Here is a 16,512-nt window from a genome sequence, read left to right as displayed (position 1 = left end):
TGCTCTTTTCTGTCCCCTTCCAGATGCCTCTAAGGTACAGCTGCTTTCTCCTTCCATCTGGCTGGCTGTTCTCTTTTGCCCCTTGTTGCTAGCCGCCTTATCTGATGTACGGGCAGAGCCCCCTTCACTCTGGCTGGCTGTTGTCTTCAGTCCGCTGCTGCCATGGATGGGTTTGGTCCCCTGTCGCAGCTTGATGAGCTTGAGGATCCATTTAGGCCTCTGCAGCTGGCTCCATTTCTTTTCCAGCTCCTTTCTTTTAATTTCTTTCTTTTTGATATCTTCCAATCTTTTAATTTCTTTATTTTTTATGTTGTTCAGCTGCTTCTCTGTCAGGGAGAAGCCAATCGTCCTCAGGATCATCCTGATTTCATTGGGGTTGATGGGGTCAACAAGCAGGATGGACTCATATAGGACTTTAGTCTTTTGGGGCTTTGGGAGGTGGTACAGGTCAGCAGTAGCCCTGTGAGCAACTTTGCCCTTTGAGCCAAAAGATGGAGGTGTTGCTTCGCTGTTACCCATGGACACCAGAGACTTGACCTCTAGGCCTCTGTCACTTTGGAGCCTGGGGTTCCCTGACTTGTATGCTATGGATATCTGTAAATTGGAGATAGAGAATATTCTGAGTTTACAAACAAGTTGAATTTACAATAAATACATGAATATCTTGATTTGGAAGGCTGAGGGTGAACTTTGACCAGTACTGAACATTTGAAAGCACTTTCTTAGCATTTTAAAGCGCTTTTTTGGGACTGGCAAAACCAGTCCACTCTGACCAAAATTTTAGGATAAAAGTAGCTTAAACTTGTTTATTGTAAAGAATACAAATAATAATAATACTCACAGTTTCCATTTCAGGCATTCATATGTAGAAGATTGTATTTAAAAAATAACTTTAAATGGAAGTTTGTTGATAAAACAGTTATTTTAGGTTTGATCCGTAGCTGTGTTTATTCCATATTCATATTCTGTTGGTGCTTTTCCAAATATTCTGGAACGATGCATCATAATGGAGGTGCGTATATAACATGCTTTGCTGTCATATGGTTTGTTTCAGGTATCAAGGTGCAAGATTATCCAGATCCCTCCAAATAAATAATATAAATAGAGTAATTTTTGGGGGTGTTATTATTATTATTTTTTTACAAAAACAACCACGACAAATAATCGAATAAATAATCTAAGTGCGTGTGTGTGCATGTGCGCACGTGCAATTGTCAACTCCATCCATTAAAACCACTGTAAGAAAACATAACCTGGTGAATCAACTTGAAATAATGTGTGTGGTTAATAACACAAACATTTACTGTAGGCTGCTGAAACAACGTGAATTGAATAGTCTAACCTTTCACTGCTGATAGCAGGCCCACTGTACTTGAGGTAGGATCTCTAATGCTATGGGGAAATTAATTGGGGATGGATTTATCTGTAACACGCGGGAAAGGGCGCTGTAAATTATTTTGAGATTTGCTTAGTTCGTTATCTTCTCATGGCACCAAATGCCTATTTGCGGGTAAGTGACATCAATAAAGTTACTAAATTTGAAAGGTCAATGTACTGTCAACCTATAAAAGTCGGGCGTCCAGTTCCGAGACACACAAACACACAAGGTTAGTTGTTGACAAATATACGTCGTTAGCCAGCAAGCTAATAACAACAACACTAGCTAGCTAGCTACCCAAACAACTACCTCAGGGTCATTAGCGTGAGTAGCGTGACTTGTATCATACGATTATTTTAGCTAGTAAGAAATTGTTTCTATAGCTGTGTTGACTTGGTTGTGCTTTTTGTTCTGCAACTGAGAAAGCGGCACCACTATCTTGCTAACTTGGCTAGATAATAACAGCTAGCTAGATAGTAGCTTGGATTGCACACAAATGGGACACATTCGTTAGCTGTTTTACTCGGTTATACACATTTTGTCTATCTAGTAACAACTACATATTGAATCATATTGTCATATTCTATGACAAAATATATTTTACTGTCTGCTAACGTTAGCCCCCCCCCCCCCCCCCCCCCCCCCCCCCCTTCATGTAACTGTAACGTTAAACTGTTGTGTTCTTTCAGGCCTCGAAGCATGAAAGCCCAGAAACGCAAATCGAGCACCCCAGAACCACGGCCCATGCGTTCTAAAGCCTTAAAGAGGGATGAGACAACCTGTGCCCCCCAGATCTCCAAAGGTGGTCCACTCTGCACTCTCTCTGTTAACAGACATATCTCCATTTCCACCCCGGCTAAGGGAAAGGGCTCTGGGATGACGGTCCCAGATGGGCTGTCACCAATGAGACACTCTCCCAGGTTCAAGCAGAGGACCATTGCTTCAGGTACGGAGGGATGAGAAAAGGAAGGGGGAATGGAGAACTAGAGAGAGTAACGCATAGTGTGTTGCTGAGATACGAAGGGATGTGGGAGTTTATGTGCAAGGGCATTTCATTGGTTTTACATTTATTGGTTTTACATGTTTCAGTGATAGGAGTTGATCACATTCCCATCTCATTGTGAAATCTTTGTTTTGTGTCTGCTGCAGGCCAGCTTAAGAATGGGGAGGATTGCCAGCTATCTCCCAGCCCCTCTGAGGCAGAGGAAGAGGACACAGAACTGGGCCTGGTAATCACCTTAGGTGAGCTTCTCAACTCTGCTTCTTGTGACACTCTGAATAAACAAGAACAATTTCCAAAAACAACCCCCCCCCCCCTCCCCTCAGACAACCCTCAGATATCATATTCAAAACTGCAATAATTTCTCTCCACCTTATGGCAAAATTAGTCGAATTGCAGGAAATTAGCTTTCCAAACCCATTGGCAAAATGTGTGGAATTGAAGGAAATTAGCTCTCCAAGGTCGAGGCGGGGAGCTAAAATGTTTTCCCCCAAAAGTCTAGGGCCTGCTCTGACTGCATGTGTGGGTATGTATGGATGTTGGTATGCAGACCTGCGAGCCACTGCAGCGCCTCATGATGAATTCAGATTTATTGTGGCCCTCACCCCCATCAAAGTTGCTTATCCCTGCTCTATAGGAAGTGGACATACCCACCATTTTGGAAACACTGAATCAGATTTCTAGTGTATGAGAATTGGGTTTCTGTTTTGATGTGCACAAATTCATTACTTCTGTCTGAAGATGGAGAGGATTGTGGGGGCCAGAGGCTGTCAACGAGGAAGAGCAGTTCGAAAATGAAGAGCACTTTAGACAATGGGCAGGAAGAGGGACACTCCGTGGCTGGAAAAAAGTCGTCGGAAGATTCATCCAGTGACAGTGAGGAGGATGAGTTTGAGCAGCTGGATATGGATCTGGAGAGGAAGTCACAGCAACACAACTTGACCTCCGTCAACGTACGGACCATCCTCCATGTGAGTTACCTGGGGTAGTCTTCCCTGTGGCTCAGTTGGTAGAGTATGGTGTTTGCAACGCCAGCATGGTGTGTGCAACACTAGGGTTATGGGTTCGATTCCCACGGGGGGCCAGTACAAAAAAAATGCATGAAATGAAATGTATGCATTCACTACTGTAAGTCGCTCTGGATAAGAGCGTATGCTAAATGACTAAAATGTAAATGGGTCTCAATCCGGGCAAAAGAGGGGTTAATGCTAACTGCTAAGTACTAATGTTAGTGTTGAACATTTTTGACTGACACCTGTGAATGTTTCCCTCAGGAGGTGATAACCAACGAGCACGTAGTGGCCATGATGAAAGCAGCCATCCAGGAGACGCAGGACCTACCCCTATTTGTGAGCGTCAACATACAGCAAGTTATACTGACAGTACAACTCAGAAATTGGTTGCTGATATCACTTGCAAGTTTTTAATAATTTCTCTCTCCTCTGCCTGAATTCAATGTTTTTATCTTCTATTTGCATCCATCAGGAGCCCAAGATGACCCGCTCCAGACTGAAGGAGGTGGTAGAAAAGGGGGTGGTGGGTTTCCAGTAACACAACTTGCAGCTAGCTACCTTTTAATATTCTGTCCTGGATTCATCTCAATAGTCTAAAGCCGCTTCCTCTTCTCTTGCAGGGCATCCCCACTTGGAATATTTCTCCTATCAAAAGGGCCCTTGAAGTGAAGGTACGTCCCTGTCACACACAGTGCTAGTGTCATGTCAAATACTTTATTACTCCTCACTGTTGTTTCATCTCTGTTGCTTTCTTTCTATATTTCGCTCCCTCTCATCTCACTCCCTGCTTCCTCTCCCCAGCCCCCCCAGTTTGTTGACATCCCTCTGGAGGAGGAGGAGGACTCCTCTGATGAAGAGTACTGCCCCGATGAGGATGAGGAGGATGAGACTACAGAGGAGGTGAGGAAGAGCATTTTCAATCAGTCAAAAGTGTGTGCTATGTGACTACGATGTCATGCCTGTGACATTGTCGTTTCAGACGTTTTGGAGTGATGTGGACAGCACAGCCTCGTCCCCACGGTGTGCCCGAGGGACGCGGCCCAGGACCCCTGGACACTCTGAGTGTGAAGAGGACAGATTTGACAGTCCCAGACAGGTAACACACTCTGCGTTTGGCCTTTGATTGAAAGTTATTGAAATAATTGGGGGGGAAAGAATGCAATTATTATTTTATATTTTGTTGTCACAAGTACAGTGAAATGCCTTTCTTGACACCTCTAAACCTAACAATGCAGTAATCAATACAAAAGTAATACTGAAGATAACATAGGAGAAATAAGAATACAAGAAAGGAGAAATAAGAATACAAGAAAGTATGTTAACACACATACACAGGGTCAGAGTTAACTGACTGAGTTAATATTTACAATGTACACTGGATGAGTATGAGTTTACTGTAATGTTGGTCTTGGTTTATGTTTAGAAGCCAAGGCAGCCCAGACATCTGAGGGTAGACACTGTTCCTATGGGGCCCCCTCCGCCCCCGTCCTCCACTGGTCCCTCCCGGCCCCTCAGGGCCCAAGACTGCACATTCCTGGAGAAGCTTCACGCAGTGGAGGAAGAGCTGGAGCTCAGCCCCATCTGCACCGAACCCTTCCAGGTACTGAAACTGTTAAGCTATTAATGGGTTGCACTTCCATCACTTAGTCGCATCGTTGCCATTATTATGAACTTTCTACAGACCCCACAGCCATATTAGTCCCCGACGGATGCCAAGTCATTTTGGACGGGGGCTAATGCCTATTTAGTCTAAATTACACTACAGTGGCTTGGAAATAGGATGACAGTGCTAAAGTAGGAAAATAATCAGTCGAAAACACATTTTCCATCATTATGTGGTCGAACTTACTTTAGAGAGGGCAAAGTTTCTATTAGCTAGCAAAGTTTGTCAAAAATAGCTATCAATGCTAGCGTTAGCTAGCTAAAATTCAGTGCTGTCCCCTCAATCTTGGCTAGCTAGCTAAAGTTATACTGCATCTAAAGTCAATCTGCCGACATAACAATTATGACAAAAGGTTTTCCTACTAATTATTTGCCTCCTTTTGAAATGTAATAGGGTTTTCAAGCAACTGTAATGCTCTTTTGATGAAGTCTTCATCACCGCCATTGACAATGCATTGAGTAGAACGTTCATTCGGTCATCAGTCCTCAAGAGAACGTTCAAAACAATACTGTGACGAAACGTGCAACCCATGAATACTAGCAGACTATTCAGCTATACCAGGAAATCTTCTGACTCTTATCAGGACTCTATTCAGCCATATCAGGACCAATGTGAATCTCTTCCTTCATTGGTTCCATCTCTCTGTTTCCAGCCTCTGACTGGAGGTGCAGGGTCTAGCCTGGTGGCATGTCGTACCCGCTCCAAACGGACCCTGAGGAACGTGCCCCTGGGCAAGCTGGAGGCGGAGCTACATGCCCCTGACATCACGCCTGACATGTACGACTACAGCTTGGCCTTGGAGGACCGCGACTGGAGCGAGTGGCTGCAGGGCCTCATGACATCCGACATGGAGAATGAAGGTTAGGATTCAAAGAAAGGGATGATGAGGGAGGGTTGAAGGATGGGCAGTGTACTATTGAAATGGAATGGTCTGACCATGTAGAAACCGATGCAACAGGATTTTGCATCATTCTCAAAAATGGGCCATGAATTCAGTTTTTCCTGGAGCAAATACATTTATTAGTGAAATACACAGTTGGCACTCCTCCAAACACTGAAAAGTGTGAAGCAGGTAGACTGAGACAGATGGAGCTGCATTTAACCTGTGTGTGTGTGTGTATACACGTTTTACGGGAGATGTGTGTGTTGCTGGTTTAATTGCTCTCTCTGCTCTGTCATGTTTTGCTCATTTTGACTTTTCCCCCCACTGCTCTGCTCCTGTTTGTCTCCCCCACTCTGCCTCATCTTTCCCGTTTCGTCTTCACTGGTTATGGTTGTGTGTGTTGACAGCCCTTTTACCCTTAGGCCATATACCTTCACTTTTAAACAGTTTAAAATAACTGTTTCTGTCTCTCTCGCTACCTCCGCCTTCTCTTTTCTCTCTCAGAAGAGGGTGATGATGATGACGACCCAGAGTATAATTTCCTGGAGGATCTGGATGAGCCTGACCGAGAGGACTACAGGAACGACCGGGCCGTACGCATCACCAGTGAGTCTCTGTAATAATGTTTCCATACATCATCCCTAACCACAGACATATAAGGGCCTGGTAAATTCCAATTCAACCAAACTATTTCCTTTCTCCCTCTTTCAGAAAAGGAAGTGAACGAGCTATTGGAGGAGCTTTTCGAGACGGTGAGGAGGATTATGGGATCATATCTGCAAGTCTATTTCTTTAAAAAAATCTCTTTCTGAATCTCACACTTTTTACCCCTTCAGTTCCAGGATGATGAGCTAATAGTGAATGGGCAGGATGACGATGGGCACGAAGAAGATGAAGAGAGGGAGGAAGCTGCTCCACCCCCGAGTGCTCCACAATTCAATGTTCCACAAGCCATTCGGTATGATTCCACCCTGACCCTCTCACTATTTCTCTCGGGGAAAGAAAGGGCTTTCAAAAAGTGTACAGCCAACCCAGTAAGTAAGTAGCCTTGAGCTGGAACAGCTAGTAGGAGCAGATCTCCTGTTTCTATAGCATGAGGCAGCTTGATGTACAAGTAGACCCCCTGGACAGGATGCTAGTCTATCGCAGGGCCTTACCCCCAATCTATCTCCTTCATGCTGAGTGCCAAGCAGAGGCGCATTGGTTCCCATTTTTACAGTCTTGACTTGGCCGGGGATCGAACTCCCAACATTCCGATCTCAGAGTGGACACTAACCACAAGGTCACTGAATTGGTCCACCAACCCAGTACCTCATATTAACCTCCCTGGGCAAGGTGGGACGTTTGCGTCCCACCTAGTCAACAGCCAGTGGAATCGCGTGGCGCGAAATTCAATTACCTCAAAAATGCTATAACTTCAATTTCTCAAACATATGACTATTTTACACAATTTTAAAGACAAGACTCTCGTTAATCTAACCACATTGTCCGATTTCAAAAAGGCTTTACAGCGAAAGCAAAACATTAGATTATGTCATGAGAGTACCCTGCCAAAAATAATCACACAGCCATTTTCAAAGCAAGCATATATGTCACAAAAACCAAAACCACAGCTAAATGCAGCACTAACCTTTGATCTTCATCAGATGACACTCCTAGGACATTATGTTATACAATACATGCATGTTTTGTTCAATCAAGTTCATATTTATATCAAAAAACAGCTTTTTACATTAGCATGTGATGTTCAGAACTAGCATACCCACCGCAAACTTCCGGTGAATTTACTAAATTACTCACGATTAACGTTCACAAAATACATAACAATTATTTTAAGAATTATAGATACAGAAGTCCTTTATGCAATCGTGGTGTCCGATTTTAAAATAGCTTTTCGGCGAAAGCACATTTTTGCAATATTCTGAGTACATAGCCAGGCCATCACGGCTAGCTAATTTGACACCCACCAAGTTTGGCCCTCACCAAACTCAGATTTACTATAAGAAAAATTGGATTACCTTTGCTGTTCTTTGTCAGAATGCACTCCCAGGACTTCTACTTCAACAACAAATGTTGTTTTGGTTCCAAATAATCCATAGTTATATTCAAATACCTCTGTTTTGTTCGTGCGTTCAGGTCAGTATCCGAATTTCAAAATATTCCATTAACGTACTTCAAAGCATGTCAAACGCTGTTTAACCTCTTATGGCTAGGGGGCAGTATTTTCACGGCTGGATAAATCGGGTACGTTTTTTAATCTGGTTACTAATCCTACCCAGTAACTAGAATATGCATATACTTATTATATATGGATAGAAAACACCCTAAAGTTTCTAAAACTGTTTGAATGGTGTCTGTGAGTATAACAGAACTCAAATGGCAGGTCAAAACCTGAGAGATTCCTTTACAGGAAGTGGCCTGTCTGACCATTTCTGGAACTTCTTTGCCATCTCTATCTTTTACTAAGGATCTCTGCTCTAACGTGACACTTCCTACGTTGTCCATAGGCGCTCAGAGCCCGGGAAAAACCTGAATGTCGTCATCCCAGCCCCAGGCTGAAACACATTATCGCCTTTCTCAAGTGGCCGATCAAGGGACTGTGGGCTTAGGCGCGTGACCTGACCGCCCCCGTCTTTGTGATTTTTTTTTTTCCCTCTGTTTGCCGAAAAGGAGATTCCCGGTCGGAATATTATCGCTTTTCTACGAGAAAAATGGCATAAAAATTGATTTTAAATAGCGGTTGACATGCTTCGAAGTACGGTAATGTAATATTTAGAATTTTTTTTGTCACGAATTGCGCCATGCGCACGACCCTTCTTTACCATTTCGGATAGTGTCTGGAACGCACGAACAAAACGCCGCTATTCGTATATAACGATGGATTATTTTGGACCAAACCAACATTTGTTATTGAAGTAGCAGTCCTGGGAGTGCATTCTGACGAAGACAACAAAGGTAATGAAACTTTTGTAATAGTAAATCGGAGTTTGATCAGGGCTAAACTTGGTCGGTGTCTAAATGGCTAGCCGTGATGGCTGGGCTATCTACTGAGAATATTGCAAAATGTGCTTTCACCGAAAAGCTATTTTAAAATCGGACATATCGAGTGCATAGAGGAGTTCTGTATCTATAATTCTTAAAATAATTTGTTTTTTGTGAACGTTTATCGTGAGTAATTTATTAAATTCACCGGATGTTTGCGGGGGGTATGCTAGTTCTGAACGTCACACGCTAATGTAAAAAGCTGTTTTTTGATATAAATATGAACTTGATTGAACAAAACATGCATGTATTGTATAACATAATGTCCTAGGTGTGTCATCTGATGAAGATCATCAAAGGTTAGTGCTGCATTTAGCTGTGGTTTTGTTTTTTGTGACATTATATGCTAGCTTGAAAAATGGGTGTCTGATTATTTCTGGCTTGGTACTCTGCTGACATAATCTAATGTTTTGCTTTCGCTGTAAAGCCTTTTTGAAATCGGACAGTGTGGTTAGATAAAGGAGAGTCTTGTCTTTAAAATGCTGTGAAATAGTCATATGTTTGAAAAATTGAAGTTTTTGTATTTTTGAGGAATTTGTAATTCGCGCCACGCCTATCATTGGATATTGGAGCAGGTGTTCCGCTAGCGGAACGTCTAGATGCTATTTTTCTCGTAAAATAGCGATAATATTCCAACCGGGCGACGTTGTATTCATTCAAAGGCTGAAATAAAAAAATGGAAAATTCTCATGAACTCGCATCTCCAGTGTCACTGTTCCCAGCCTGACCACTCACAAACAGAGCTGCTGTACTTGCCCAGAGACTGCAGACACCCCATTATACTTTATGGCGCCTTCTGAGAGCCAATGGAAGCCTTAGAAAATGTCACGTTACAGCAGAGATGCTGTATTTTTGATAGAGATGCCACAGAAGGAGAACAAATTGTCAGACAGGGCACTTCCTGTATGGAATCTTCTCAGGTTTTGGCCTGCCATATGAGTTCTGTTATACTCACAGACACCATTCAAACAGTTTTAGAATCTTTAGAGTGTTTTCTATCGAAATCAACTATATGCATATTCTCGTTTCTGGGCAAGAGTAGTAACCAGTTTAAATCGGGTACGTTTTTTTATCCGGCCGTGCAAATACTGCCCCATAGCCCAGACAGGTTAATAATGATATAGACATTGTAATGCGGCGCAAACAACAAGATGAAGCAACTAGACTTTTGAGATGCTCTTAAAATGCCAACTGTTTCATAAAATAGCATTATGATGAGCCAAATAATCCATTGCTTCCTGGTCCTCCTTGAGTCAACAGTGCTATCTATCCCAGAACTGAATGGATGTGAATGTTTGACCGTTTAGCTCACGCTTGCTTTTTTCTACAAACACGGTCCTCCTCTTGTTGACTTTGTGCTGGTTGGTGAGCCAAATTGGCTGTCTGTCTAATGTGTTATGAACAACTACAGGATACGTGACTGCAGCTGCTCATGCGTTTTTTCCCCATTTTTTTTAAATCTTTATTTAACCAGGTAGGGCAGTTGAGGAAAAAGTTGTCATTTACAACTGCGACCTGTCCAAGATAAAGCAAAGCAGTGCGACAGAAACAAAAACGGAGTTACACATGGGATAAACAAATGTACAGTCAATAACACAATAGAAACATCTCTATACAGTGTGTGCAAATGAAGTAAGGAGGTACGGCAATAAATAGGCCAATAGTGGCAAAGTAATTACAATCTAGGAATTTACACTGGAGTGATATACAGTTGAAGTCAGAAGTTTATATACACCTTAGCCAAATACATTTAAACTCAGTTTTTCACAATTCCTGACATTTAATCCTAGTAAAAATTCCCTGTCTTAGGTCAGTTAGGATCACCACTTTATTTTAAGACTGTGAAATGTCAGAATAATAGAAAATTATTTATTTCAGCTTTTATTTCTTTCATCACATTCCCAGTGGGTCAGAAGTTTACGTACACTCAATTAGTATTTGGTAGCATTGCTTTTAAATTGTTTTACTTGGGTCAAATGTTTTGGGTAGCCTTCCACAAGCTTCCCACAATAAGTTGGGTGAATTTTGGCCCATTTCTCCTGACAGAGCTGGTGTAACTGAGTCAGGTTTGTAGGCCTCCTTCCTCGCACACACTTTTTCAGTTCTGCCCACACATTTTCTATAGGATTGAGGTCAGGGCTTTGTGATGGCCACTCCAATACCTTGACTTTGTTGTCCTTAAGCCATTATGCCACAACTTTGGAAGTATGCTTGCGGTCATTATCCATTTGGAAGACCCATTTGCGACCAAGCTTTAACTTCCTGACTGATGTCTTGAGATGTTGCTTCGATATATCCACATAATTTTCCTTCCTTATGATGCCATTTATTTTGTGAAGTGCACCAGACCCTCCTGCAGCAAAGCACCCCTACAACATGATGCTGCCACCCCCGTGCTTCACGGTTGGGATGGTGTTCTTCGGCTTGTAATCCTCCCCCTTTTTCCTCCAAACATAACGATGGTCATTATAGCCAAACAGTTCTAATTTTGTTTAATCAGACCAGAGGACATTTCTCCAAAAAGTACAATCCTTGTCCCCATGTGCAGTTGCAAACCGTAGTCTTGGTTTTTTATAGTGGTTTTGGAGCAGTGGCTTCTTCTTTGCTGAGCGGCCTTTCAGGTTATGTCAATATAGGACTCGTTTTACTCTGGCTATAGATACTTTTGTACCTGTTTTCTCCAGCATCTTCACAAGGTCCTTTGCTGTTGTTCTGGGATTGATTTGCACTTTTCGCACCATCTCTAGGACACAGAACGCGTCTCCTTCCTGAGCGGTATGACGGCTGCCTGGTCCCATGGTGTTTATACTTGTGTACTATTGTTTGTACAGATGAACATGGTACCTTCAGGTGTTTGGAAATTGCTCCCAAGGATGAACCAGACTTGTGGAGGTCTACAATGTGTTTTTTGAGGTCTTGGCTGATTTCTTTTGATTTTCCTATGATATCAAGCAAAGAGGCACTGAGTTTGAAGGTAGGCCTTGAAATACATCCACAGGTGCACTTCCAATTGACTCAAATGATGTCAATTAGTCTATCAGAAGCTTCTAAAGCCATGTCATCATTTTCTGGAATTTTCCAAGCTGGTTAAAGGCATAGTCAACTTAGTGTATATAAAGTTCTGACCCACTGGAATTGTGATTCAGTGAATTTTAAGTGATATAATCTGTCTGTAAACAATTGTTGGAAAAATTACTTGTCATGCACAAAGTAGATGTCTTAACCGACTTGCCAAAACTATAGTTTTTTAACAAGAAATTTATGGAGTGGTTGAAAAACGAGTTTTAATGACTCCAACCTAAGTGTATGTAAACTTCCGACTTCAACTGTATGTGCAGATGAGGATGTACAAGTAGAAATACTGGTGTGCAAAAGAGCAGAAAAACAAATACGGGGATGAGGTAGGTAGGTGGTTGGTTGGATGGGCTATTTACAGGTGGGCTGTGTACAGCTGCAGCGATCGGTAAGCTGCTCTGACATCTGACGATTAAAGTTAGCAAGGGAGATATGTCTCCAAGTGATTTTGCAATTCGATCCAGTCATTGGCAGCAGAGAACTGGAAGGAAAGGGGGCCAAAGGAGGTGTTGGCTTTGGGGATGACTAGTGAAATATACCTGCTTGAGCGAGTGATACGGGTGGGTGTTGCTATGGTGACCAGTGAGCTGAGATAAGGTGGAGCTATACCTATTAACGACTTATAGATGACCTGAAGCCAGTGGGTTTGGCAACGAATATGTAGCGAGGACCAGCCAACGAGAGCATACAGGTCACAGTGGTGGGTAGTATATGGGACTTTGGTGACAAAACGGATGGCACTGTGATGGACGGCATCCAATTTGCTGAGTGTTGGAGGATAATTTGTAAATGACATGGCTAAAGTCAAGGATCGGTAGGATGGTAAGTTCGGCAGCATGAGTGAAGGACGCATTGTTGCGAAATAGGAAGCCGACTCTAGATTTTACTTTGGATTGGAGATGCTTAATGAGTCTGGAAGGAGAGTTTACAGTCTAGCCAGACACCTAGGTATTTATAGTTGTCCACATATTCTAAGTCAGAACCGTCTAGAGTAGTGATGCTAGTCGGGCAGATGGGTGCGGGCAGCGATCAGTTGAAGTGTATGCGTTTCGTTTTACTAGCATTTAAGAGGAGTTGGAGGCCACGGAATGAGTGTTATATGGCGTTGAAGCTCATTTGGAGGTTTGTTAACACAGTGTCCAAAGAAGGGCCAGATGTATACAGAATGGTGTCGTCTGCGTAGAGGTGGATCAGAGAATCACCCGCAGCAAGAGCGACCTCATTGATAAAAACAGAGAAAAGAGTCGGCCCGAGAATTGAACCCTGTGGCACTGCCATAGACTGCCAGAGGTCCCGACAACAAGCCCTCCGATTTGACACACAGAACTCTGTCTGAGAAGTAGTTAGTGAACCAGGCGAGGCAGTCATTAGAGAAACCAAGGCTGTTGAGTCTGCCGATAAGAATATGGTGATTGACAGAGTCGTAAGCCTTGGCCAGGTCGATGAAGACGGCTGCACAGTACTGTCTTTTATCGATGGTGGTTATGATATCATTTAGGACCTTGAGCGTGGCTGAGGTTCACCCGTGATCAGCTCGGAAACCAGATTGCATAGCAGAGAAGGTACGGTGGGATTAAAAATGGTCGGTGATCTGTTTGTTCACTTGGCTTTCGAAGACTTTAGAATGGCAGGGCAGGATGGATATAGGTCTGTAACAGTTTGGGTCTAGAGCGTCTCCCCCTTTGAAGAGGGGGATGACTGCGGCCGCTTTCCAATCTTTAGGAATCTCAGACGTTACGAAAGAGAGGTTGAACAGACTAGTAATAGGGTTGCAACAATGGCAGCGGATAATTTTAGGAAGAGAGGGTCCAGATTGTCTAGCCCAGCTGATTTGCAGGGGTCCAGATTTTGCAGCTCTTTCAGAATATCAGCTGTCTGCATTTGGGTGAAGGAGAATCGGGGGGGGGGGGGCTTGGGCCAGTTGCTGCAGGGGATGCAGAGCTGTTGGCCGGGGTTGGGGTAGCCAGGTGGAAAGCATGGCCAGCCGTAAAGAAATGCTTCTTGAAGTTCTCGATTATTGTGGATTTATCAGCGGTGACAGTGTTTCTTAGTCTCAGTGCAGTGGGCAGTTGGGAGGAGGTACTCTTATTCTCCATGGACTTTAGTGTCCCAAAAATGTTGAGAATTAGTGCTGCAGGATGTAAATTTCTGTTTGAAAAAGCTAGCCTTTGCTTTCCTAACTGACTGTGTGTATTGATTCCTGACTTCCCTGAAAAGTTGCATATCGCGGAGACTATTCGATACTAGTGCAGTGCGCCACAGGGTGTTTTTGTGCTGGTCAAGGGCAGTCAAGTCTGGAGTGAACCAAGGGCTATATCTGTTCTTAGTTCTACATTTTTTTGAACGGGGCGTGCTTATTTAAGATGGTGAGGAAAGCACTTTTTAAAGAGCAACCAGGCATCCTCTACTGACGGGATGAGGTCAATATCCTTCCAGAATACCCAGGCCAGGTTGATTAGAAAGGCCTGCTCGCAGAAGCGTTTTAGGGAGCATTTGGCAGTGATGAGGGTTGGTCGTTTGACCGCGGACCCATAATGTACGCAGGTAATGAGGCAGTGATCGCTGAGATCCTGGTTGAAAACAGCAGAGGTGTATTTGGAGGGCAAGTTGGTCAGGATGATATCTATGAGGGTGCCCATGTTTATGGATTTGGGGTTGTACCTGGAAGGTTCTTTGATAATTTGTGTGATCTTAGATTGTAGGACGGCCGGGGTGTTAAGTATATCCCAATTTAGGTCACCTAGCAGTACGAACTCTGAAGATAGATGGGGGGGCAATCAATTCACATATGGTGTCCAGGGCACAGCTGGGAGCTGAGGGGGGTCTATAACAAGCGGCAACAGTGAGGGACTTATTTCTGGAGAGATCTTTAAAAGTTGAAGCTCGAACTGTTTGGTCATATACCTGGATAGTATGACAGAACTCTGCAGGCTATCTCTACAGTAGATTGCAAATCCGATCCCTTCAGTAGTTCTGTCTTGACGGAAAATGTTGTAATTGGGGATGGAAATGTCAAAAATGTTGGTGGCCTTCCTAAGCCATGATTCAGACATTGCTAGGACATCAGGGTTGGCAGAGTGTGCTAAAGCAGTGAATAAAACAAACTTAGGGAGGAGGCTTCTGATGTTAACATGCATGAACCCAAGGCTTTTACGGTTACAGAAGTCAGCAAATGAGACTACCTGGGGACACACAGGGCCTGGGTTAACCTTTACATCACCAGAGGAACAGAGGAGGAGTAGGATGAGGGTACGGCTAAAGGCTATAGGAACTGGTCGTCTAGTGCTTTGGGAACAGAGAATAAAAGGAGCAGATTTCTGGGCGTGGTAAGATAGATTCAGGGCATAGTGTACAGACAAGGGTATGGTAGGGTGCGAGTACAGTGGGGGTAAACCTAGGCATTGAGTGACGATGAGAGAGATTGCATCTCTGGAGGCGCCCATTAAGCTAGGTGCGGTCTCCGCATGTGTGGGGGGTGGGACAAGGGGGCTATCTGAGGCATGTTTAGCAGGACTAGGGGCTCCACAGTAAAATAAAACAATGACAGCTACCCTAAACAATAGTATACAAGGCATATTGACATTAGAGAGAGGCATAAAGCAATCACAGGTGTTGATTGGGAGAGCTAAGACAACAGGTGAGACAACAACGGGTAAACAGCTGAGACGACAACAAAGGGTAAATGGCGATAAATGGGCAGAGAGGGTCAGTTAGCTACACACAGGGCCTGAGTTCGAGGCTGGGGCTGACAGATAAACAAAAGTAAGTCCTGTGTTAATGAACAGTCCAGCAGGCATCAGCTGTGTAGCCGAGTGAGCCTATCCATCTATGCCATTCTAGGAATTACTTGAAATGACGTACACACACACACACACACACCAAGGCCTCCCTTCGGGACAGAGCAGCATAGGTGTGCTGTATCTGCTTGGGTAGGGAGGCAGAGAAATGCTCTGGTGTTTTCTCTTCCTCTGAAGTGTCAGGAGGTGGACAGAACTCACAGTAGAGCTACAATCCACACTAACACACAGAACTCACAGTAGAGCTACAATCCACACTAACACACAGGAGTCACATTTGAGCTACACCTAACACACCGCTAACAAACTCACTTTGTGTGTCACACACACATACACTCCCAGTGCGCCAGGTTTTCAGTAGCTGGTTGACACATGTGCCTACTTTGATGTTTGAACTGTGACGTCTGTTGAGAGGTCTCTGTGTGTGCGACGTGCCGTTTTCAGGCCACTTCTCTGAGCTGATGGGAGCAGAGAGCGTTTTACTTCCTTCCAGCAACCCTCCACGCATGCACGCGCACACGTTTGCGTCACTGTGTCCTGGTCCTGGCTGTAATGGGTGTTTCTAAATGTTAACGAGGCGGTATGACGTGCGGAGAGACAGACAGGTTTTTCCACACTGTGGAGTAAGGGCTCTGTGACAGTGCTACTACCACTTAGGACT

General features: G+C 43.8%; 1 protein-coding gene across 2 annotated transcripts in view; it reads left to right on the top strand.

Annotated features, from left to right (window-relative positions):
* The first annotated feature begins 1,388 nt into the window (after positions 1-1,388).
* The window catches only part of gon4lb (gon-4 like b), a 28,507-nt gene continuing 13,383 nt past the window's right edge, over positions 1,389-16,512 (top strand). Inside the window, exons 1-14 of one of the 2 annotated variants that reach the window (XM_014201146.2) lie at positions 1,389-1,510; positions 2,068-2,324; positions 2,528-2,620; positions 3,120-3,349; positions 3,653-3,727; positions 3,864-3,914; positions 4,012-4,062; positions 4,193-4,291; positions 4,371-4,487; positions 4,815-4,991; positions 5,707-5,914; positions 6,445-6,543; positions 6,649-6,689; positions 6,774-6,895. In XM_014201146.2, the coding sequence (XP_014056621.1) occupies positions 1,497-1,510; positions 2,068-2,324; positions 2,528-2,620; positions 3,120-3,349; positions 3,653-3,727; positions 3,864-3,914; positions 4,012-4,062; positions 4,193-4,291; positions 4,371-4,487; positions 4,815-4,991; positions 5,707-5,914; positions 6,445-6,543; positions 6,649-6,689; positions 6,774-6,895 (1,634 nt within the window). In that variant the 5' untranslated portion in view covers positions 1,389-1,496. Of the gene's footprint in view, positions 1,511-2,067; positions 2,325-2,527; positions 2,621-3,119; positions 3,350-3,652; positions 3,728-3,863; positions 3,915-4,011; positions 4,063-4,192; positions 4,292-4,370; positions 4,488-4,814; positions 4,992-5,706; positions 5,915-6,441; positions 6,544-6,648; positions 6,690-6,773; positions 6,896-16,512 lie in introns of both variants that reach the window. The other variant, XM_014201145.2, reaches the window with a different exon arrangement.

This window comes from Salmo salar, chromosome 05 (assembly GCF_965601325.2).
Source record: "Salmo salar chromosome 05, fSalSal1, whole genome shotgun sequence".
In the NCBI taxonomy this organism is placed as follows: Eukaryota; Metazoa; Chordata; class Actinopteri; order Salmoniformes; family Salmonidae; genus Salmo; species Salmo salar.
The sequence above is the reverse complement of the archived record's forward strand: the minus strand, read 5'-3'. Positions and strand labels throughout refer to the sequence as shown.